The following is a 25,911-nucleotide window of genomic DNA, read 5'->3' as shown; positions in this document are numbered from 1 at the left end:
AAGTGAAAAAGGGGCAAAGGAATTGAAGGTGGCATTGAAGCTAGGTTAGGGAAGTAAGGACATGAGGTGAGTAAAGGACAGTCAAAGGGCGATATAATCAGTGGATTGTGGGGACTGGTGGGGGTAAAAAGACTGTCTCTTGGAGTTGGGATATAGAGGAATAGTGCTGGAAAGATAGAAGAATGGGATACTTGAAATCGATATTATGGAAGGTTCCAGATATTGATAATGCCAAACTCTAAGATTGGACCCTGGCCATGAGTGTTGTAAAGTGAAGGACAAGATAATGTGAAGGACAGGAAGTCAAGGAATTGAGAAGGCAGGGATTGAAGGAACTCTCTATGCCAATAGTTCTTAACCTAGATACATGAATGGAATTCAGGGAGTTTGTGAACTAGAATGGGAAAAAATATTACATCTTTACCTTTACTAATTCTTAACTGAAATTTAACATTTTCTTCAATTATAAATACAGGTAACAAACCAATATTGTAATAGCAGTACCTATGACATTGTTTCCATAGAAACCACAGTTACTTTCATATCATGCTACAGTTTTTGAGTGTTTATTTATTTTTAACATACCCCATTTGTCTGGATATTTCAGTGTTTCTTAAAATATTATTTTTATTCATCACTATTATGAAATTATGATAGTTATTAGAGCCACTGAAGATTTTTTTAAGAGATGGGGTCTCATTCTGTCTTCCAGGATGGATGGAGTTTAGTGGCATGAGCATAGGTCACTGCAACCTCCAACTCCTGGGCTTAAGCAATCCTCCTGCCTCAGTTCCAGAGTAGCTGGGACTGTTGGTGCACACCCCGAAGCCCAGCTAATTTTAAAGTTTTTTTGTAGAGATAGGTCTTGCTATGTTGCCCAGACTGGTCTCAAACCTCTGGGCTCAAGTGATCCTCCCACCTCGGCCTCCCAAAGTAGTGGGATTACAAATGTGAGCCACTGCACCTGGCCTTGAAGATCTTAAAGTATTACAAAAAGTCTTATTATATTTTAAAAATATTTTTATAACTGTATTTCACTATTGGTTTTACTTATAATGCTACATATTTTTTCTGTATTTAAAATATTTTGAGAAGTGTTCCATAGGTTTCACTTCTAGATTTCCAAAGTGATTGCTATAAGAACATATTGAAATCAATGGAATGGTATGCAGAGAGTGACAGTGATCCAGAAGCTAAATTCTTTAAGGAGTGAGGGGGAATGACTTGGAAGGAAAAAGAAAAAAATAGATTACATGGATATGGGGAGAAGTTTATGGCATGAGGTTCAAAGCTTGTGTTTTGTTTTTTTGAAGAGGAAGAGAGAATTGTTTAGAAATGGCAGTGAGTTGCAAGAATACTTACTCAATCTCTGGGTCCAATGGGAGGCATATAGAAAAGAAAGCAGTCACTATTTCCAGAGAACTGCAGGGAGGAGTGTCATTGAGGGAAATTCAGGTTTTTGTTAGAGCAAGATGAAATCAATATTCATAGATGAAGCTGTAGGATATTTTGTTGATAATTGGCCTTGACTTCAAGAGGGCGCAGTAGAAGTGTTTTAAATGATGGGGAGAGGTAGAAATGGCATCAGAAAACATGATGTACTTATATAACCATATGTGGATTAGAATTTTGGAGATGAAGCTTGGGCTTTTAGGAATTGATACTGCAGGGAAAGAGGGGGAATGATAAAATTAGTCCTGAGGCAGATAGGGTAAAGGTGAATGAAGATGCTAAGGGAAGTAAGAGGCAGGGCTCTTGCCAGGCATGCACAGATTTCTGGGACTGGCATTCAATTCAGATCCTCCATCATCTGATTTTTAGCCCCTTTCCCATCTCATAGTCATTCTCCTATTCTCTCCCTTCAATCATTGTAGCTCCTGGCTGTTTCTCAAATACTATTAATACAAGCACACTCCTACCTCATTACCTTTGCATTTACATTTGCTGTTCTCATTATCTGGTCTGCTCTTTCCCAAGATATTTATTTGGTTTGTTCAGTTTGTTCAGGTTTCTCTTCAAATATCACCTTATTAAAGAGGATGTTCCCAACTATTCAAAATAGTTGTTGTAATTCCTTTACTTCGAATTATTCTTTGTCCTTTTCTGGTGTTTTTGTTTTTTGTTTTTTGTGTGTTTTTGATCTTAACATTATCGCCACCTGATTGACCATTTATTTATCTAATTAATTAATTTCTAACTCCTCCCACCAGAATGTTAGTACCATGTTAGAGCTGGAATATTTGTTCATTATTGTATTCCTGCCACCTAGTATGATATTGCCATGTGATAGGTACTCAGCATATTTGGTGAAGTGAATAAATAAGGTCAGAAACAGCACTTAGAGGGTAGGAGAATTATAGAATAGTGGTAAAGAGTCCAGGTTCCAAAGTCAATCAAATGAGTTTGTTATTTAACTTTGCTTCATCTCAGTTTTTCATCTACAAAGTGGAGTTGATAGTGTATTTAACTTCAAAGAGCTATTAAGATTAAATGAGATAATGTGTGTAAACATTTTACACAATACCTAACATGTAAAAACCTCTGGATTGCCCTTCTAGAATCTTTCTATTGAAATTAGAGATTTTGTTTACTTACCAGGCTTTTGACTCCATTTTTCTCCAGCAACCCAAGTTTCTTGTCTGGGACCTTTCAACTTTCTTCTGTTCACAGACCAGCATGACTTTAGAGCCCTGGCCTTTGTGGGCAGGCAGTACCCTAGACTGTGCTTTCTACACTTAACCTCTTATCAAAACTTACACTTACTTGTCCCCTTTCTGTAGGAACTGTGCTCAGTTTTTAGTACATTATTAATCTACCTGGTAAAGTAATTCATGCTCAGGTATTAGATTCTGTTAATGGCAAATAATGTTATTTCTGCTAGTATTTGCATTTAATATGGGGGCTGTTGTCCTTAAACTAAAGCAAACAATGGTGAAAATAATGTGAAGTGACTAAGTGCTGCTTTTTTTTTTGCATTCCTCAGCTCATTTTAAGTAGGTGACTGCCAACCTCATCTATAAGTTAGAGCAGCTCTGATTATTCCTTATTGTTCCTTCCAAGTATGAGGTACTTAACATGAATTTTCCTAAACAGAATCATAGAGGTTTAGAATTCAAAGGGACTTTAGAGATTATCTAGACCAGAGAGTTTCAACTTTTTAAAGCAGCAAAACCCTTTTCTTAAATGAAATGTTATGTGGAAACTTAATATATAGATTAATAAAAGCATAGCTGATTCCTAAGCCCAGAAATCCAAGCCATGTAGGTCTCACTTTGTTGTCGGGGCAATCCCCTGAGGGCACTTCCGTAGAACCCTTAGGGCTCCCCAGAGTGCTGTTTTAAAAACCACTAATTTAGAACAACTCTTTCATTTTTCCAGCTGAGGAAATATGTCCGGAGAGTTTATGTTTTATCCAGTGTTACAGGATAAATTAGTTGGCTTAAGAGCAGTCCTCACATGGGCTATACTTAGGAAAACACTGTTAGACAAGGATGGGAGTTCTTATTTCTGATGTAGATAACTTTTACCATCTCATTTCTTTTGGTCTGCAGACTTTTGTTTGTACCTATTACATACAAGACACTTTGTATGGCTATAACTGATACTAAGAAATATAAGACGTAACCCTTTGCCTTAAGAAAGCAAATAGTCTAGTTGGGAAGATAAAACATGCAGTTGAAAAGTTATTCCAAATTTAAATAGACCTCAAGACTTGACATGTAACAAAACAGTATGGATTTATTTGTTTGTTTATTTATTTATCTATTTATTAATAGAAATGGTCTTGCTCTGTCATTTAGGCTGGAGTGCAGTGGCCCCATCATAGCTCACTGTAGCCTCAAACTCCTGGGTTCAGTGATCCTCCCCCCTCAGCCTCTTGAACAGCTGGCACTACAGGCATGTGTGCTACCATGCTCAGCTAATTTTTTTAAAAAAATTTTTGTAGAGATGGGGTCTCACTATGTTGGCTAGGCTGGTCCTAAACTCCTGGCCTCCGGTGATTCTCCTACCTCAGTCTCCTAAAGTGTTGGGATTATAGGCATGAGCCAGAGTGCCTGGCCACAAAACAGTGTAACAGTGTAGAATGAAAAATGCTACAGTATTTAGTGCTATTGGAGCTCAGAGGAGGGTGAAACTACTCCATTTGACTACAGGTTTTAAAGAAGAGGCATGATTGAGCTGAGTAGGACTTGGCTAAGTAGACAGGTATGAGGCGATATAATACTGTGAATAAGAGCAGAGCCTTGATTGAATTCTAGCACCTTCACTTACCTCTTAATCTCTGAGCCTGTTACTTCATCTGCAAAATGGGGATGTATGGAGTATATTTTAATTGAGGACATAATGATTAGTGTAACATAAACCTCAAAATATCTGTGGTTTATCAGAATAGAAGTTAATTTCTCCCTTATATCAGTGTCTGCTATGCATCAGACAGCTTTGTTAAGAGGTCACTCAGAGACACAGGTTCTGTTTTGGCTTCCACCTCCCCTAGGTCTTTGGAGTTCTCTCCATTGAGTTGGCAGTGGAGAAAGAGTGGAAAATTCTACTGGGGAGGTATTCAGGAGCTCAGCACAAAGTGGTGTATAACCCTCTGCCCATTTCTTACTGGCCAAAACTCAATCACAAAGCTATACCTAAACACAGAGGATGTAGTTAAGTTATGTGCACAATTTGGAAAGAAGATAAGTTTTAGTATTCATATAAAGGTCTCTGCTACCTCACAGAGTTGTTGGAAAGATGAGAGGAAATCATGTATGTGACATATTTAGTATAATATATAGCATGTAGAGGTATTTAAATGTCCTTTCTAAAGGGTAGGGAAATTTATGTAATATTTTACTGAGTACAGATAATTGACTGCATTTTTATTAACATACATTTTAACCTCCTCTTTAGAGAGGTGTCAATTTATTTTTGACTCTTGATAATAATGATGATTAATATTTAAAATGATTCTTCTTAGTAAGTTCTTTGTTTCTTTTTCTTTTAGCATGGTGTTATTGCCACAGAAGATGAAGAATATTTTATTGAACCTTTAAAGAATACTACAGAGGATTCCAAGCATTTTAGTTATGAAAATGGACATCCCCATGTTATTTACAAAAAATCTGCCCTTCAACAACGGCACCTGTATGATCACTCTCATTGTGGGGTTTCAGGTAAGTGAGTGTGTAGCTTTTAGAAAGTGTATTATATTGTATTGCTGTTTTCATTTTTTCCTGAAAAGTGTAGTAAGGTTGATAAAAACAAATAGGAATTTGAGTAATTAGAATTATTATATCAAGAGCCTTTTTAAAAGATGTCACTTACCAGTAATTTTATGTCCATTTGGAAGCTCTTTTAGAAATCATTATATATTAGTTTGTGTAAACTTTTATTTTATTGTTTTGATTGAAGGGAGAGAAAATAACCACCTTATTTTAGCCTGGTGAAAGTTACAGCTTTCATGCACAGATACTCCATACTACTCTATACTACTCTGTGCTTTTTGGTGACCCTTATATTTTCACGCTGGGGTGGAAATGTAGACACTTGGATGAGACTTGAGTCTTAAGGTGGTATTCAAAGATAATATTAGCACTGAGTTAGCAGAATACTATACAAATACAAAATAGAGACAACAAACTTAGACTTCAATGGTCAAGGAAAGCTTCAGGGATGAAGTGACTTCTAAGCTGAAGCCTGAGGGAAAGGTGAAGGTAGCTGGGCAAAAGTGGAGGGAGCAGTGGTTAGTGTTCCACAAAAAGGAAGCGGTATTTACACGGTTCTTGAACCAAAAGAGAGAATATCATTTTCCAGAAATTAACAGTTCATGTAACTGGATATTAGAATGTGGGTTGGAGAGATAGAGAGGTTCATAGTGGTTAGGGGAGTGATTGTGAGAGCTAAAACTGGAAAGATAAGAAGTGGCCAAATTATGAAGGGCTTGTAAAACACATTAAAGAATCTGTTTATCCTAAATGCACTGGAAACCCATTGAAAAGTTTTAAGCAGACAGAATAACATAACCAGATTTGTGTTTTAGAAAGACTCCTCTGGCAGCAGTATGGAGACTGAATTAGAGAAGAGCAAGATTGGAGGTAGGGAGTGAGGAGAATATTACTCTAGAGATGAGAAAATGTAGAAAAATAGTGGATATAGCATAGCATAGTGGAAAGAACATGGGCTTTGGTATCGCTTTGGACAAATTACCCAAACTCTCTGAGTGACCATCTCAGTACACTCTATTACTCAGTCAAATTGTAGCTGTCATTATTGTTAGGATGACTGTTTCTAGTACAGTATTTAAAGAGAGATTATATTTTTAAAACTTTTTTAAAAAAGATTTGTTTTATTTAGTTCCAGTAGCTAGAACCAGGGGCTAAATGTTTCCAAGGGAGATTTCAGTTTAATGCAAAGAAGAATTCACCAACAAGTAGATTTAGTAAAAAATGGAATGAGTTGCCTTGTGAATTAGTGAATGAAATGCATCATCCTTCTGTTTTTCTACATATCCTTTATGGGCTCATTTTCTTTTTCTTCAAGTGTCGAGTGTTCTTTGGAATTCTTTCCTCAACTGACTTCTCATTCTGCATACTTTTCTTCTTGAGTAATCTCTCATGCCTTTAATTATTCTTGTTGGTCAAGAATAGTTGATGTAGGCCGGGCGCGGTGGCTCACGCCTGTAATCCTAGCACTCGGGGAGGCTGAGGCGGGCGGATTGCTCAAGGTCGGGAGTTCGAAATCAGCCTGAGCGAGACCCCCGTCTCTACTAAAAATAGAAAGAAATTAATTGGCCAACTAAAAGTATATATACAAAAAATTAGCCAGGCATGGTGGTGCATGCCTGTAGTCCCAGCTACTCGGGAGGCTGAGGCAGGAGGATTGCTTGAGCCCAGGAGTTTGAGGTTGCTGTGAGCTAGGCTGACGCCATGGAACTCACTCTAGCCTGGGCAACAAAAGTGAGACTCTGTCTCAAAAAAAAAAAAAAAAGAATAGTTGATGCTAGAAAAAGGCTACTTTAAGTGGATCTACTTAAAACATGAAATAAAATTCCATAGTAAATAATGAAAAAAACAAAAAGTTGGTATTGAGTAATGAAACTAAACTTATGGAAATAAGTTTATTTTATCTTCTATTCAACAATATTTGGGCTATATGTACAAATATATATAATATACATTCTTTAAAAACTAGGATTCAGATACTTAGTTGTTTATTATTTACTTTAGATCCTCATTACCTCTTGACTAGATCACTGTATTGGCTTTCTAATTGGTCTTTCTGTCTCCAGGTTCGTCTCCCTATTTTCAGTCAAATCTGTCTCCTTCACCGACTTCCCCTTGGTGGGAATATAGTAGTAGTTCTCTAAGTTCTGGGGAAATGTTACTAGACATTTGAAAAAAAGCATTTTGTGGCTGGTAAATTTGGGAAATGCCTGGCTAAGAACTTAATTATAATACTATTTCAACAGCACAGGTCAAGTGAGAGGTATGAATTTATAGGCATACACTACCAGATAGCCTGTCATCAGGACTTCAATCTTATGTCAGAATATAAGATATGAAAACCTCTTTGAAACTGAGTATATTTATATTTTCAGGTATAAATTTTCCTATTCTAATTAGATTTAAATTATGATTTTTAAAAAAATTTTATGGAAGTAATATTCTTTTAGAAAATTTAGAAAATACTGGGAAAAATGAAAGTGAAAATCACTCTTACTCTTAACACCCAGAGACAACTTAATATTCTTCCAGTCCATTAATATAGACATTATTATGTTTCTATACCTGCATTATCTACTTAAACATTTATTAAGTAAATATTCATTTAGTACCTATAGGCAAAACTATTCTGGGTGCTGGGGATATAGCCATAAATAAAGCAGAAAAGGTCCCTGCTCTCATGGAGCTTATATTCTAGTAAGAAAAGACAGACAGTAAGTAAATAAGCATACAAATAAATACATGGCCAACTGTCAATAGTAATAAATGCTGTGAATGAAAACTAAAGTTGATCAATGAAATAATTTCAGATGACTATATATATTCAAACATTTTGATATTGATCAAAAAGTTAAAATCTCACAATGAGATCCATGCATTAATTTTTGGGGAAAAGTCATTATGTTATGTACTTATGGAACAATGTTTTCTTTAACATCTATAATCAAAATTAAATTGATCCATCAAAGCATATTTAATAAGTATCATTTGAAAAACTACTTATTTTGAAACTAAAGTCAATCTTGTATTCCATTTTAGAGCAAAAACTATATTAATTACAGATCATTAAATAATCAATTAACAGTTATAGAATGCAGATATAGTTTTGTAATGAGCTAATCATTCTGGATTAATGTTAATTTTTAAAATGAAACAAGATGTTATCTGTCTTGATTTTATTCATCATATGTAATATGAATATATAATTATATGTGATATATATATAGTACTTTTTATGGACATTCATAAGTAAAAAGATACAGTCCTTATATTCAAAGAATTTATAGTCTGATAGTGTAATAGGCAAGTAAACTAAGAATTTTAAGAAAGCTAAAAGGTTGGAAATTAAGAAATGAAGATGATGATAACAACAGTTACCTTATACTGAATACTTATGAAATGAGAAACACCATTGCTAAGTATTTATTAACCAGTCATATCTAATGTTTTTCATAATATTTTAAATAAAAATAAGGAGAAATTGAATGGATCAGAAAAGTAGAAATGATTGAAAGAATGAAATTTAATCCTATATCTTAGACATTTAAGCTTTCCTTCTAAAGAAAGAGAAGACTAGGCATAACTGGAATACACGAATGGTTTTATGATTACAGAGGACTTAGCAGGAGACACTGGAGTTATATTGATGCAGAAAAGATTTTGGCTGTTTCATAATAATACTACCACAAACATAATGCCTTAAGTAATACATTTTATTATTTCATAGTTTCTGTGGGTCAGGAGTCTGTGCATGGATGGGTCATCTGCTGTCCCTCAGCCAGGGCTGGATTTTCATCTGGAATCCACTTCCTCACTCTCATAGATGTTGGCAGCCTTCAGTTCTTTGTAGTTGTAGTTAGCTTTAGGTTTTGGATTCTTGTCTGCCAGAGGCCACCTACAGTTCCTTGTTTATATAGGTTTCACCAACATGGTTGCTTTCTTTCTCTAAGTCAGACAAGTGCTACAATGTTATGTAACATAATCATGTACTCATATACTCAAAATCACATGCATTTCATCATCTTTGGTGTATTCTATTGGTTAGAAGCAAGGATAGGGTTCGCCAACATGGTTACTTTCTTAATCCAGGCCAGCAAGAGAGTGACTCTAGTAAGACAAGTGCTACAATGTTATGTAACATAATCGTGTACTCATATACTCAAAGTCACATGCATTTCCTCATCTTTGCTGTATTTATTAGTTAGAAGCAAATCACAGGTCCTACCTGTACACAAAATTTGTGAACATCAGGAGACAGAGGTCATGGGGACTACCGTAAGAGTCTATCTGCCACAGTTGGACATAAGGAAACACTTATTGGCTGCCTTGGGAATATACTATGGAAATAAAAAGTGTTATGTCTCTGCTTCTCTTTACCTTAAGGAATAAAGATGCTTATTTAACTTATGTGAGTTTCAAAAGTATTTAACTGATACTTGTTGTGATAATTTCCATCCCTTATTTCTTAAAATTTATCCATCCTACTGTCTTAGTTCATTCTCTGCTGCTATTACAGAATACCTGAGGCTGGGTAATTTAAAGACAATGCAAGTTTATTTGCCTCTCAATTCTGAAGACTGAGAAGTCCAAGAGCATGGGACTAGCATCTAGTGAGGGTCATCTCATAGTGGAAGGCAAGACTGGGAAGCTAGTGCACATAATAGAGAGAGGAAATCAGACTGAACTCATCGTTTTTATCAGGAACCTACTCTCTAGATAACTAACCCAGTCCCATAGTAATAGTATTAGTTCCTTCATGATGACAGAGCCCTCACGTCCTAAACACCTTTTAAAGGTCCTACCTCTAGATAACTAACCCAGTCCCATAGTAATAGTATTAGTTCCTTCATGATGACAGAGCCCTCACGTCCTAAACACCTTTTAAAGGTCCTACCTCTTAATACTGTTAAAATGGCCATAATGTTTCGACATATATCTTGGTGGGGACATTCAAACCATAGCACGTCCCAATGCAGTTTTTAAAAGAGAAAGGCTAAAGAAGTTAGGAAAATCAGAATAGTGTCACTTTCTATCAAATATATATATACACATATATATATACATATCTAATATTTGCCACTAAATTTTTCAATAAGTAGAGGTAAGAAAGATGTTTTTGTTCAATGTAAGAATATGGAAGTGAGGTATACAGAGGACCCCTACCTGCTCAAGTATGATCTTTCAACTCTCACTTGAATGCCCCTTACCTCTATACTTTGGAAAAGGAATACTTTGAGTACTTTGTCAGTATAAATGTTTGTAGACTGCAAAACTAAGTGAAAAAAGTCATTCATTGCCTTTTAGAATTGAGATTTCTAGAGCAATAGCATTGGTTCCAATTAAGATAGCTTAATAAAAGCATCTTTAAAATAATGCTCAAAAGCATCTTAGGAATAGATTTTTGCAACATCAGTGTTCTCTGTGAGAGCTCTAGTTCCTTTTTAAACAATTTTAAATGATTTTCTAAAATATATACTCTAAATTTAAATGTATTGTGATATAATTACTGGAATAATATGAAATGCTTATTTGAAAATTCTATTTTTTTTTTTTTAGAGGTAGGGTCTTTCTCTGTTACCCAGACTGGAGTGCACTGGCACAGTCATAGCCCACTATAACCTTGAATTCCTGGGCTCAAGCAATATGCTCACCTCAGGAGCACGCACCACCACACCTGGCTAATTTTTTATTTTTTTGTGGAAACAGGTTCTTGGTATGTTGCCCAGTCTGGTGTCGAACTCCTGGCCTCAAGTAATCATCCCACCTCAGTCCCCCAAAGTGCTGGGATTATAAGCATGAGCTACCATGTCCGGCCCTGAAAATTCTTTTTCATTAATAATCTTAGATTTATTTATTTTTCATGAGCAGTTGAATGTTGTTAGTGTTTAATATTTTTCAGATAACGTGATTATTTTGAAAATTTAAAAAATAGTTTTCCTCATTACTGTGTTTTTTCCTCCCTTTACTTTGGAAAAACTTAATATGTTAGAGAATTCAAGATACATATTTACATGAAATATCTAAAATAAATGTTCAGTTAGTGAACCTATTTGAATTGGTTAATTTTTTTTATTGTAGACCTCACAAGAAGTGGCAAACCTTGGTGGCTGAATGACACATCTACTTTTCCTTATTCACTAACAATTAATGAAACAAATATCCGCCACAGACAGAAGAGATCAGTGAGCATTGAACGGTTTGTGGAGACATTGGTTGTGGCAGATAAAATGATGGTGGGCTACCATGGCCGCAAAGACATTGAACATTACATTTTGAGTGTAATGAATATTGTAAGTTTGATCCCTCTACATAATATTGTACTGAGTAGTTTGTTGTATTTTTGACAAAGGTCATAAATTTTTACTGTGAAATAAATAATAAGAATTCACCTATCTAAAATGATTAAAAAATTGATTTATTAATGTTTCAGTTCCATAGAAAATTAAAGGTGAGCATATTGATTATTTTCAAATAATATGACTTTTTAATGGATTGTTAAATCTTGTTTAACAGGTTTTTTTAACTTTAAATATCAGCTCACCCTCTAATTTCTATGTTGTAGTTATTATCTAGCAAAAAATATTTCTTGAGGTAGATTTGTATAAAAACTTTTTACCAAGGCACGTTGAGGGTAGAGTTCTAAGTGATGTGGGGTAAAATAATACTTTTTAATGTACAGAATGGTTAAATTCATAAAAAGTTGTTTCAGCACTTTTTAAAAAATAACAAACTTTCCACCCTATGATTTTTGTCTGACTTTGTGTCTTTTCTTATTTTCTGGAGGTCAGGTTGCCAAACTTTATCGTGATTCCAGCCTAGGAAACGTTGTGAATATTATAGTAGCCCGTTTAATTGTTCTCACAGAAGATCAGGTAAGAATGAGTTAGTTTATAAAACTAAATTCTTAGCAGGCTATAGAGATATTTATTACTAAAAATATGTTTTATTATTGCTCCTCTTAGAAAGTTCTTGTTGAATATAATCTTTAACTCTAGACATTTAATATTCTGAGCAAATTTTAAATACTTCACAAGAATATACCTCTTTTGTCATGTTAAAGCTATGTATATGTACATTAGCTATATGTTTCGGTATAAGGATGGGCATTTGCATGGCATACCTTATAATAATGGTTTTCATTGGTTTTATTTGCTAATAATCTCACATATGTTCACATTATCATTAAAGCTGGAACTGGAAAGAATATCTGTTCAATAATACACTAAATGAACTTTAGGTCAGATATTACAGAGATAATAATTGGCAAGAGATTATTCCTAGAAACCACTGCTTCTAATTATAGTCCCACTTTAGTCTTCAAAAATTTTAACAACTGACCTTAGTAATTTGTTTGGAACATTTCTGGTATGCATGTTGTATTGCAGCCAAACTTGGAGATAAACCACCATGCAGACAAGTCCCTCGATAGCTTCTGTAAATGGCAGAAATCCATTCTCTCCCACCAAAGTGATGGAAACACCATTCCAGAAAATGGGATTGCCCACCACGATAATGCAGTTCTTATAACTAGGTATGGTTTGTTGCGAGTATTTTTCCTTTAATTGTTGTGTTTGTTCAGTATTACAACTATATTTGGTTCTGTCTAAAGCCTCATGAAGGCAATGAGTATAGAAAAAGCAAAATGGTAATTTACTTTTCACTACTGAGAAAGCATATATTACACTATTATTGTATTTGCATCAGATGAACAAAATAAGAAAAGCAAGATTAAAGAGTATGAGATAAAACAAATTTTAAAAATTAACTTACCCCTCTTGGTTGTAGAACATATTAACTATTCTTACCTCCAAGTTCTGTTAAAGTTTATTAAGCAAGACCCTGCCTCAAAGAAAAAAAAAAGCAGGGTGGGAAGGAGATTGGCAGTTAAATAATTTACTTGAATGTTTATTTAATTTAAAATGTTTTAATTAAGATATATGAATATAAAGAAGCATATTGATCACACTATGTGTTGAACAGATTGTCTCTCAAGCAAAATTATTTCTCACTGATAACCCAATGAATTCATATATTGCTTTCCAGTTTTACAAAACTATATTCAGATCCATTTATTCTTTACTCTCTAGCAACAACTCTGAGAAGTAGATAGCATTATTATATTATTCATGTGAGAGATAAGGAAACTGGTTTAAAATAGTTAAGTTTCTCAAGATCACTCAGCTAGTAAGTAAAAGAGTATGGCTCAAACCCTGGTGGTCTTGTCTTCTTTGATTATACTGTTACATCTGTTTTAGTTATTAATATTCTAATTATGATTGGTTAGAAACATTATGCTAAGTGAATCTTTTGACTTGTTATCGGTATTTTAAAATAAAAAACAAAACAAAGTAACAATAACAAGCATGAAGCGAAATAGAATCATTATTTTCTCTTGGCTAAGTGGAATAAAATAATAGCCTTTGATATCTTAATTATTTCTGTTAATTTGTAAGGCAGTATTTAACTATACTTATCTGGGTATGCCATTGACTCTACATTAAGCTCTATGGAGGGGAGTATAAAGTACATAGGATCAGAATCTTGAGACCGATAAGATAAGGTAGATCTAGCTTTTAGAAAAATTTTCCTGTTAACTGAATCATAGAGTTAAAGTTTCGGAGTTTATTTTTTTTTTACAGTTATAGTTACTTTAATTGACTTTATCTACCTGGCATCGTATACCAGAAAATTTGGTTTATGACAGACATACTTGCTGAATAAAAACATTGTTTGGTTTTATATTCATATATGTTGACATATCAGTCTGATAAATTCTGCAATTCCTCAGAGTCTCGTGGTCTGGAATGTTCCCAATTATAGTTAAGGAATTAAAAATATACTAGAGATTGTGCAAATGTAGAAACTTTTGTGTAAAAAAAATACAGATATGATTAGTGTCAATGAAATTACTAGAGGAAAATGTCTGCTGTATGTGGTTAGTAAATGATGTCAGATATTAACATGGCTTCTGTTTTATATTTGTAAAGCCCTTCCTCTCTCTCAAAATTGCTGCATAAAATGACAAGACATTACATCAAGAAGTTATACTAGGCACATACATAAGTATTCAAGTAGTTAGCCCCCTTTTCTTTGCACTGGCTACATTTACTGTAGCTGTTTAACATTTTACTCTGAATTCACCCAGATATTATTCTGATACTCTGCAACTCTCTTCTTTGTTTCTGTAAACTACTTTGAGCGTCTTTTTGATGCTTTGAATTTAAACATATTTTTTTTAATTTGTCTCATAATGGTCATACTAATACTAAAAATGATCTCAGGATTTAGTAGGACAGTAGTTCAAAGAGTTCATGTATCATATCATATTAGATTGGCTAATGTAATAGAGGTCAGAAAAATTCTTTTTTGGGGCAGTATAGAATCCTTTTTTGAATATTAAAGTTTCAAAGTAACTTCTAGACTATTTAAAAGTCTACAGTTATCTTTGAATTACTTAGGGCCACAGAGTGACTTATCAAAATGAGATGACTATCATCTCTAATATTTAGATACATTTTTTCTTCAAGGAGTTTTGGTGAGTTACCAGTGCTTAATTCTCATATATATATATATAATTTTTCCATCCATTAGACTCTGCTTGATATCTCTTATATATTTTGGATTTGTGAAACTGAATATATGTTTAAATCATACTGCTAATTTTAGTAAAAAATTTCTGAGAATTTCACAGATGATTTTTATATTATTGTGCAGAATTGCTTCATATAAGTCACTTATTAACATGTTTGGGGGTGTGACCCCACTATTAATGGGTAAGAGCATGATTTATGTTTGCTCAAAATGTCAGTTCACTACGGAGAATGTATGATATGTTTATAAAGATTTCTAGAGGAAAACTGATGGATATATATCTCTCCATTAGGCCAAATTTTGTCCCAGGAACTTAAATGTTTTAAGCAGTTAAAACCATCTGGAATTGTGGTTATTTAGGTAACAATGTTACTTTTAAAAGCCCCAAATGTTATCTCCCTTTAGCAAATGATATCTTACTGTTTTATTTTATTGATTTAGATTTAAAGCATACTGTGCTTTACAAAGCTATCAGATCAATCTAACTAGACAGAAAGAAATTTTTATGTCATTTTTTCTTGGTATCAATAACATTGAATTAACACCAAAGAACATATTAAAATTATTTATATATATTTTATTTTTATATGAATATATGTGTATTTCATATGTAATTATATGTATATGTGTGTATACATAGTAAATAATATATAATTAGTGAATACCTATTATCACCACCTAGATTTATCAAATCTAACATTATGCCATACGAAAGAGTGGCTTCATGTTACTTTCTAAATGATATAGTTACTTCTTTATGTTGTATTAACTACCTGACAGCTTATACATTATAGCATCTTATAAGTGCTATTATGTATAAATGTATAAATTTATGGAAATATGGGAATATTTCTATATATTGCATTATCATTCATGTTATATGCCATATATTCTAAATAATCATTAATAGTAGAGTAGAACTGATCTTTCATTTTTATAATCTGTTTTTAGTTAAAAATATCAGTGACTGCTTTTGTAGACTAGATCTATTAGAACTATTTGATGATTATTAGTGTTTATCTAAATCAGCTTGACATTTAGTAAGTCTGGTTTTTTTTTTTTTGAGACAGAGTCTAACTTTGTTGCCCAGGCTAGTGTGAGTGCCCTGGCATCAGCCTAACTCACAGCAACCTCAAACTCTTGGGCTCAAGCGATCCTTCTGCCTCAGCCTCCCGAGTAGCTGGGACTACAGGCATGCGCCACCATGCCTGGCTAATTTTTTCTATATATATTAGTTGGCCAATTAATTTCTTTCTCTTTATAGTAGAGACGGGGTCTTGCTCTTGCTCAGGTTGGTTTTGAACTCCTGAACTCAAACGATCCACTCGCCTCGGCCTCCCAGAGAGCTAGCATTACAGGCGTGAGCCTGGCCTGTTTTAAATAGTAAAATACAACTATGTCAAGAAATAATTAAAATTTTGTACTTGAAACTCTAGAAATAGAATTTAAGAAGGTAAAATAGCACTGTATGTATACAGTTGAAAAGTTAACTTACTGTAAAACTTTGAAAGCATTTTTATTAAGCTTTGTATTTTTGTTGGTTTTAAAAATTATTTTTTAAGTTGACAAAATTATATGTCTTTATGGTGTACAACATGATGTTTAGATATATGTATATATTGTTGAATGGCTAAATTTAACTTTATATGCATTGCCTCACATACTTCATAAACTTCGTGTTGAAAAACTGCAAATCAATACTACTTAGGAATAAAACCCTGCAATTTGACAGATTAAATAATTTTAATTTCCACATGAAATCAAGAAATAAATAGCCACCACAAGTTTAAATTCAAGACAATTTCTAAATTTATTTTGTGATAAAATATTCAAGAAACCTATTTATAGGCTGAAATTCAGTAGGAATTTAGTGACATAGAGTGTACTTGCACCAGTGTTTAGCAGTTATCAGGAACAGACTAATGCATGTGTTTCTTGGCATTCTCTCTTATAAAGTGTTAGAATTACATTTTTCCATTTTTAAGATATTAATACATAACAGTTTATATATTAGGGTAGGAATTATAGCCTAAGTTCTTTTTTGGGGGCAACAGCTTTCTTGAAATGTAATTCACTGACCTTACAATTTACTCATTTAAAGTGTAGCGTTCACTGGTTTTTAGTATATTCACAGAATGTGCAACCATTACTATAATCAATTTAAAAATATTCCATCACTCCCAAAAGAAGTCATCCCCCACTCCTCTCACTCCTCCCACCCCCATCCCTGACCTAGCTGTAGGCAACTGCTAATCTACTTCTGTCTGAAAAGACTTGCCTATTCTGGACCTTTCATATAAATGGAATCATACAATATGTGATCTTTTATGACTTGCTTTTTTTACTTAGCACAATGTTTTCAAGATTCATCCATAATGTGGCATGTATCAGTACTTCATTCCTCTTATGAGCCTAAATTCTTAAAAATCAAGGTACTTTTAAAAATGCCTCTATTTTTGGCTATTCTTCAGTTATTATACTTTACAATTCTTCATTAATGAAAAGCATAGGATTTGTAAATACATCTCAAAATACAAATATAAAAATTGCATACAAAGTCAAATAATTTCATCTTTAATTAAAATAGGCATATTTATCCTCTTAAGAGGTCATGACTGTTTGCTTTGGTGCTGCTGGATTATAAAGGAATTAGAATTTCCAGAGTCAACTAATGTTTTCAGTTGGAAGTTTAAAAATAGCTATAAAAATGATTTCTTGCTAAAACTTGGCCTATAATATGTAGATTTAAACAAGTTTTCTTATTTTTAAAGAATGTATGTATCAGGATTATTATATTGGCTTCATGATTATGTATTAGAACGTGTAGAGGAAAGAGCAATTAAATGTAATTAATATTTATTTGATATCTATTTATAGATTATTTAAATCCTTAAGGAAATGCTACTTAAACATTTTATGAACTATTCCTAAGGTTTTAAGAATATGTTAGGTTCATAGACAGCATAGGAAGTGTGAATTCAGATTGTGGGTGAATTGATTTTGGTAGTTGGGCATTTTGAAACATTGATTACTCTTGTACTACTCTGGTCCCACCATACCTCCCCACTCCCACTGCCCATGTTCCTCTTTTTCAGTTTCTTTTCTTTTTGTCCCTGCCTTGTCGGTTCCTTACTCAGAAGTGTTTAAAATCTAGATTGTTTCCATTACAATAGAAGGCTGTGACAAACTGGAGTGACTGTAATTTATTGTGTAAACTAGGGCAATTTTTAAGAGTGTAAGAGTGTGCCATCAACAGTTATGCCTGGAGAGCAGGTGCAAACTAGAACCCAGCAAAACAGGATATGGTTATCCCAGGCATTATCTGTGTTTGTTAAACTTCAACTATAAAAGGAAATAAGAGGATACTTTTCTCTCAGTGGATAAGATTCACTAAATACATGCAATTTAGTGAATTATCTTTGTGTACACCTTGACTAACAAACCGTGCCTTATTTGTTGTAGGCATCAAGTAAAGAAGGATGTGTTATAATAAATACTTTAAGAAATAGTAACTTTAGTATTTATATTGGTTTTATGGATGTGTTGATATATGTATATAACCAAGTGCTTATTATGTGCCAGAAACTTAAGTTGCTCACAGATACATAGTCTGTTTTTGTTTTTTTTTTTTGGAGATGGAGTCTTGCACTGTCACCCCGACTGGAGTGTAGTGGCGTCATCATACATAGCTCACAGTAACCTCAAATTCCTGGGCTCAAGCCATCCTCCTGCCTCAGCCTCCCTCAGCTGGGACTATAGGTGTGCACCACCACACCCAGCCAATTTTTCTATTTTTTATAGAGATGAGGGTATCACTCTTGCTCAGGCTGGTCTTCAATTCCTGACTGAGCTCAAGCGATCCTCCCGCCTTGGCCTCTCAGAGTGCTAGGATTATAGGCATGAGCCACTGCATCCAGCCAGATACATAATCATTTTTAAACCATAAATAACTGCACAAGGTAGATACTATTACTATGTCCATTTTATAGATGAGAGGTGAGGCTAAGGAAAGCTAATTGATTGGCAAGGTCACACAGTAATTAGCAGAACCAAGATTTATACCTGGTAATCTGACTATAGGGTCCTTTTCTAGGGATTATAAGGATATTCCACAAGAAATTATGTGGAATCCTTTAATAATATTGATGCCTGTGGTAAGCAGATTTCTAAGATGGTCCCCAGTAATCTCCACCTCCTGGAGATTCATGACCTTATGTAATGCCCTCCCCTTGTCTGTGGGCTGGACCTAAGGAATTGACATCTTAACAATATTGGGTCTTCCTGTCCATAACAAGATGTGTATTCTCATTTATTTAGGTCTTCTTTAATTTCTCTTAGCAGTGTTTTTTGGTTTTTAATATTTTTACGGCTTTGATCTTATTTTTTTATTGTGAATGGTATTGTTTTTAAAATTTCATTTAAATTTTTTTGTCACTAGTGTATGAAAATACAGTTGATTTTTACAGATTTTGTATACTACATCCTTGCTAAGGTTATTTATTAGTTTTGGTAACTTTTTTTATAGATTCCATTGGATTTTCTATAAAGATGATCATGTTGTCTTGAGATTAAAGATAGTTTTACTGTTTCCTTTTAATCATGAATGACTTTAATTTCTTTTTCTTGCCTGAATGTACTGGCTAGAACCTCTACTACAATGTGTAATAAAAGTGGTGAGAGCAGACATCCCTGTCTTTTTCCTGATCTTACTGGGGAAAGCATTCCATCTTTCACCATTAAGTATGATGTTAGCTTTTGGGTTTTTTTTTTTTTTTTTTTGAGACAGAGTCTCGCTTTGTTGCCCAGGCTAGAGTGAGTGCCGTGGCGTCAGCCTAGCTCACAGCAACCTCAAACTCCTGGGCTCGAGTGATCCTTCTGCCTCAGCCTCCCGGGTAGCTGGGACTACAGGCATGCGCCACCATGCCCGGCTAATTTTTTTTTTTTTATATATATATCAGTTGGCCAATTAATTTCTTTCTATTTTTATAGTAGAGACGGGGTCTCGCTCAGGCTGGTTTTGAACTCCTGACCTTGAGCAATCCGCCCGCCTCGGCCTCCCAAGAGCTAGGATTACAGGCGTGAGCCACAGCGCCCGGCCAGCTTTTGGGTTTTTTGTTGATGCCTTTCATCAATTTGAGAAAGTTCCCTGCTATTCCTAGTTTGCTGAGAGTTTTTATCAAAAATGGATGTTGGATTTGGTCAAATGCTTTTTCTGCATCATATGAGATGATTACATGGTTTACCTTTTTTTTTTAATTTATTAATACAGTGAATTACATTGATTGGCTTAGAATATGAAATCAGTCTTGTGTTCCTGGGATAATCCCAATTTGGTCATGATGTATTATTGTTTTAATATAATTAGGTATAATTTGCCAAAGTTTTGCTTATTTTTTTACATTTATATGAGATCCTCCTGCCTCACCCTCCGGAGTAGCTGGGACTACAGGTGTATACCACCACACTCAGCTAATTAAAAAAAAACAAAAAAAACTTTGTAGTGATGAGGTCTTGCTATGTTCCTCTGGCTTGTCTCGTACTCCTGGCCTCAAGGGATCCCCTGCCGCCACCCCCCAACTGCCCTTGGCCTCCCAAAGTGATAGCATTACAGGCATGAGCCACTATACATGGCCCTATTTAATTTATGAGGGATATTGATCAGTAGTTTTCTTAGAATGTCTTAATAGAAGGGTCATGTGGACCTTACAGAATGAGTTATGAAATATTTCCTCTTTTTCAATTTTTTGGAAGTGTTTGTGTAGAATTGGTATTATTTCTTCCCCAAATGTTTTGTAGAATTTACATGTAAAGTCATCTGCACTGGGAGTTTTCTTTGTGGAATGATTTTTTAACTATGAATTAAAATTATTTAATAGATATAGCATTATTTAGGTTTTCTTCAGTGAGGTTTGGTGGTTTGAGTCTTTCAAGGAATACATTTATTTTATCTAAGTAGTGAAATGTATTGACATAATTGTTCATAATCTCTTATATCTCTTATTTTCCTTTTAATACCTATAGAAGGTAAAATATTACCTTTCCTTATATAATATTCATAACTTTTGTCTTTTCTCTTTTTTTTCCTGCAATTACTCTGGCTAGACATTTTAATTTTTCAAATTCAGTTTCAGTGATTCTCTTTCTTATTTTTCTGTTTCATTGATATATTTCCATCTTTTAACTTGCTTTGGGTTTAATTGGCTTTTCTTTTTGTTGTTTCTTATGATAGAAGGGGTAGCTTTATTATATCTCACAAATATGGATATATTGTGTTTTTAGTTCCATTCAGTTCAGGATTATTTCTAATTTCCCTTTAAATTATTTCTTTTCTTGACCCATGGACTATTGACAGTTCTGTTATTTAGTTCCAAATATTTCAGTTTTCCCTAGAGATTGTTCTGTTTTTTATTTCTAATTTAGTTCCACTGTGATCAGAGAATGTTCTCTGTGTGACTTGAATGCTTTTGAGTTTTTCAAGTCCAGAGTAGTATGGTCTTTCTTGGTAAATGTTCAGGTGCACTTGAACAGAATGTGGATTCTGCTGTTCTTAGATGGAATGTTCTGTAAATATTAATTTGGGTGATCATGGTGTTTAATTATTCTCTACCCTTACTAATTTGAACAATGTGTTTATGATGTGTTTTGAAGTAGTTTTCTTCATGTTTGGGGATGTTGAGCTTTTTAGTCTGATTTAATCAAATTTTGAAAATTTTAGCCATTATTTTCTCAGCATATTTTTTGGTTCTCCCCTAGCCCCAGCTTGTGACTCTAGTGGCACATATATTTGGCAGCTTATACATGGCTCACTTGTGATCTGTTTATTTTAAATTCTCTTTTCTCTATGTTTTTCATTTTGGGTAGCTTCTGTTGCTGTGTCTTCAAGTTTACTAGTTTTTTTTTTACTGAAATGACTAATTTGTCATTAGTCCTATCCACTTTATATTTTGACGTCATGCAGTGTAATTTTTTTTATTTCTGTTAGTTTTATTTGAGTCTTTTAAAAAATCTTCCACATCTCTATTTAGTCTTTAGGAAATATGAAATGTATTTTATTTCTATCTATTTATTTAGAGATAAGGTGTTGCTCTGTTGTGCAGGCTGGAGTGCAGTTGCTCCATGGTAGCTCACTACAGCCTTGAACTCTGGGCTCAAATGATCCTCCCACCTCAGCCTCCTGAATAAGCTGGGACTGCAGACATATGCCACTATGCCCTGCTATTTTTTTTTTTTTTTTTCTTTTTTTGAGATGGGATCTTGCTGTTTCCCAGGCTGGTCTCGAATTCCTGGCCTCTTCCCTGTTGCCTAGGCTAGAGTGCAGTGCCATCATCATAGCTCACCGCAACCTCAAACTCTTAGGCTCAAGATCCTCCTGCCTCAGCCACCCAAGTATCTGGGTCTATAGGTGTGCACCACCACACCCAGCTAAAGTTTCTTCCTTCTTTCCTTCCTTTCTTTTCTTTCTTTCTTATTTCAGAATATTACTGGGGTACAAATGTTTAGGTTACATACATGGCCTTTACCCTGCCTAAGTGAGAGCTACAAGCATGTCCATCCCCTCAACGGTGAGCATGGCACCCATTAGTTAATAAAATGTGGTATATGTATACCATGGAGTACTATCCAGCTACTTTTTCTTAATTTCTATAGAGACCAAAGTCTTGCTAGGTTGCTCAGGCTAGTCTTGAACTTCTGGTCTCCAGTGATCCTTCTGACTCAGCTTCCCAAAGTGCTACGATTATAGGTGTGAGCCATCACACCTGTCCCTTGGCAGTCTTTGATTGGATGCCAAGCATTATGTTATTCTCTTTGTAGGGTGCCATATGTTTTTCTATTTCTATAAGTATTCTTGAGCTTTTTCTAGAATGCTGTTAAGTTCCTTGGAAACTGATTCTTTTGTATCTTGTTTTTAAAATTTGTTTTGGGGAACTAGGTCAGTGCTCAGTCTAGGGCTATTTTCCAATAATGAGGCAAGTCCCTTGTGGGTACTCTACCCAGTGCCAAATCTTGAGGTTTTCCACTTTGGCTGAGTGAGTATAGGCCCTACATCTAATGCTGTGTAAATGCTGAACATTGTTACTTCTAATCCTTTAAAGTGGTTCTTTCCCTGGCCTTCAGTGCTTCTTTCTCATCCATGAGCTGATCAGCACTCAGCTAAAGAGTTAAGGGGGACCCTTTGCAAATCTCTGGAGTTCTCTCTTTGTGTAGCTGTCTCTGCTCCTGTACTCAGATATATAAATTCTGGTTGTCTTGGTCTCCTGTATTTTCTGCTCTGTCCCTTCAACTCAAAAGAGTCCATTGGGCTGTGCTTGGTTTTCCCCACTCTGCCTTGACATTGAAATTCTCAAGGTAGTAGGCTGAGGCAGTCATAGGGCTCACTTTCTTTACTTTCCCATTTTTCAAGGATCATTGTCCTTTGTTTCCTGATGTCCAGTGCATTGCAAACTGACATTTCATATCATTTGTTCATTTTTAAAATAGTTTTAGGAAGGAGTGTAAATTCAATCCCTATCACTCCATCTTGACTGGAAGCAAAAGTCCCAGGCAAACATTTTAAAATTTCTTTCTACCATTTGAGAGTAATTGTAGACATCATTCCCCTTTGCCTCTAAATACTTTAGTTTGTATATTCTAAAGACAAAGACACTCTCTTGTATAACCACAGTACTGTTGTCAAAACATCAAGACATTTAATATTCATACAGTACTATTATTTAATCTGTTGTTCATATTTGAATTTTATCAGTTGTCTCAATAGCTATCTTCCCTTGCAGGCAGAGTCTGATCTAGGATCTCATATTGCATTTATTTGTCTTGTCTTGTTCGAGAGTCTCTTTTGATCTGAAATTTCCTCAGCCTTTTTTTAGTTTAGCTTTGACATTTTTAAAGACTACATAGCAATTTTTCATGGAATATGCCTTCATGTCTGTTTTTCTAATGTTTTCTCAGGAATAGATTTAGTTTATACACATTTTGTAGGAATAACACTAAAGTAATATTATGTCTTTTTAAGTGAGGCATATGATACTGGCTTTTCCAAATATCGGAGATGTTAATTTTGATCACTTGGTTCAGGTAACATCTGCCATGTTTCTCCTTTGTATTTTTCTTTTTTTAATTAATAAGTAATTTTTAGCAAGTTACTTTGAGACTGTAAATACACTCTTATTAAACATTTATTCTCTAGTTTTGGCATTATCCCTTCTATATTTGTTAGTTGGCATTCTTCACAAAGAAGATATTCTTTTTTTCTTTAAATATGGACTCATACTCTTTTTTAACAGATTTGAGATTTCCTTCCTATGGCTCCCTAGTATCTGGAATTTCTCACCACTTTTCAGCAACTCTCCCATTTCTGTAGTATTCTATTCTCTGAGTCCTCAAACCAATAAGACTGCAGCATTCTGCCTCATATCTTACCATCCTGCCAGTAATTAATAGCTTCATATACTCCCACAAATATATTTTTTAAATTACTAGCCATGTGAGTATGTGAACTTTAATATTGCATGCTGTTAGGATTCTTTTCTAGAGATGTCTCACTCTATTGACCAGGCTGGAGTACAGTGAGGTGATCATAGATTACTGTAGTCTCGAATTCCTGGGCTCAAGTGATCCTACTGCGTCAGCCTCCTGAGTAGCTGGGACTACAGGTTAACACCACCATGCCCAGCTCACTAGGGATTCTTCTCTTAGGTCTAACCTGTTAAAATGAAAACAACAACAAACACACAAAGAAATAGTAAACTCATAAAATTTTGCTTCAGTTATATTGTCTAAAACCTATTAATATTAAAATATTGTTAATTAGAAAGTTTAATAATTTCTTGTGTCTTGCCTCGTTCTCTATAATATTTTCTTAATTGGTTTGGCATATTTTCAGAAATGTTTGAGTTGGAATCAAAAAATAATGATTTTTTTAACTTAACTTTACATTCCCTAGGGGATTTGACGGAGGGTGGGGTGGGGTGGGGTGGGGTGGGGTGGTGGTGGTGGTGGTGGTGGTTAATTCTTAATGCTAATATTATTTAAATATAAGGTTTTTTTTTTAGTTAAAGGCATCATATTGAAACTGAAAATTAAAAGAGTTTATGTAAACCAATATGCAATTAAAAGTATGATGCTGAAAAGTTGTATATTACATGGCAAATTTCAACTAGTGAGTAATTTGTGGCTAATTAATAAGAGTATTATGTAAGTGGGATGTTTTCTGCTAACTATAAAAGGACTTGATAACTATATTTGTTACTCAGCTTTATTTCAATAACAGGTTTGTCTTTGAGTTTAGTATTAAAATATATGTTTTATTTTAACTGTAAAACAAAGAGACTAAATGCTTGAAGACCAGTTGTTTAGTAGAAATTGAAGTTAGTAAAATTAAACCTCTAATTTTACTTATAGTACACTTAAAGTACAAATAATTGAAAAAGTAATACTGAAATATATTAAGCAACAAGAAAAATAAGATATATTTGTAATAATAACACATTCTCTTTCATTCTTAAAGTATTTATTGGATTCCTGATATGTGCAAAGCATTATCTTAGATGCAGGGATTCAGGATAAACTAGACAGATAAATTCCCTGCTTTCATAGATCTTGCATTCTAATGTATGGAGGTAAAAAATACAAATAAGTAAACAAATAAACTAGATAATTACATAATTATTAGTGCTATTAAAGAAATTATTAGAGAAACTTTCTAGTTATGTTGTTGCAAAAGTAATTCTGGTTTCAGACTGAATTTTAAACCATTATCAGAATTTTAAATCATTATCACTAGGCTCAACCACATCTTTATTAATCAAAATAGGAACCATTACACTCAACACATTTTTTCCAACAAGAAATAAGTTTGTTTATTCTTGTAGCATAAAAATCCATGCTTCAGGATTCTGTGAATTTTTGGAAGCATTTTCTGCATCTTTTTGGTTGTGGAAGTTTTTTCCTTGCAAAAAGTTGTCAAGATGCTTGAAGAAGTGGTAGTCAGTTAATGAGAGGTCAGGTGAATATGGCAGATGAGGCAAAACTTTGGTAGCCCAATTCGTTCAACTTTTGAAGTGTGGTTGTGTGACCTGTCTCCATGACGTGTTGTCATGGAGAAGAATTGGGC

General features: G+C 34.2%; 1 protein-coding gene across 1 annotated transcript in view; it reads left to right on the top strand.

Moving 5' to 3' along the window:
- ADAMTS6 (ADAM metallopeptidase with thrombospondin type 1 motif 6) overlaps positions 1-25,911 on the top strand; it is a 292,439-nt gene that overhangs the window by 17,209 nt on the left and 249,319 nt on the right. The window contains exons 4-7 of the mRNA XM_012784073.3: positions 4,994-5,162; positions 11,289-11,500; positions 11,999-12,082; positions 12,596-12,741. Coding sequence (XP_012639527.2) covers positions 4,994-5,162; positions 11,289-11,500; positions 11,999-12,082; positions 12,596-12,741 — 611 coding nt within the window. The remainder of the gene's footprint in view (positions 1-4,993; positions 5,163-11,288; positions 11,501-11,998; positions 12,083-12,595; positions 12,742-25,911) is intronic.

This window comes from Microcebus murinus, chromosome 11, assembly GCF_040939455.1.
Source record: "Microcebus murinus isolate Inina chromosome 11, M.murinus_Inina_mat1.0, whole genome shotgun sequence".
Lineage (NCBI taxonomy): Eukaryota > Metazoa > Chordata > Mammalia > Primates > Cheirogaleidae > Microcebus > Microcebus murinus.
This window is presented reverse-complemented; position numbering and strand designations above follow the sequence as displayed.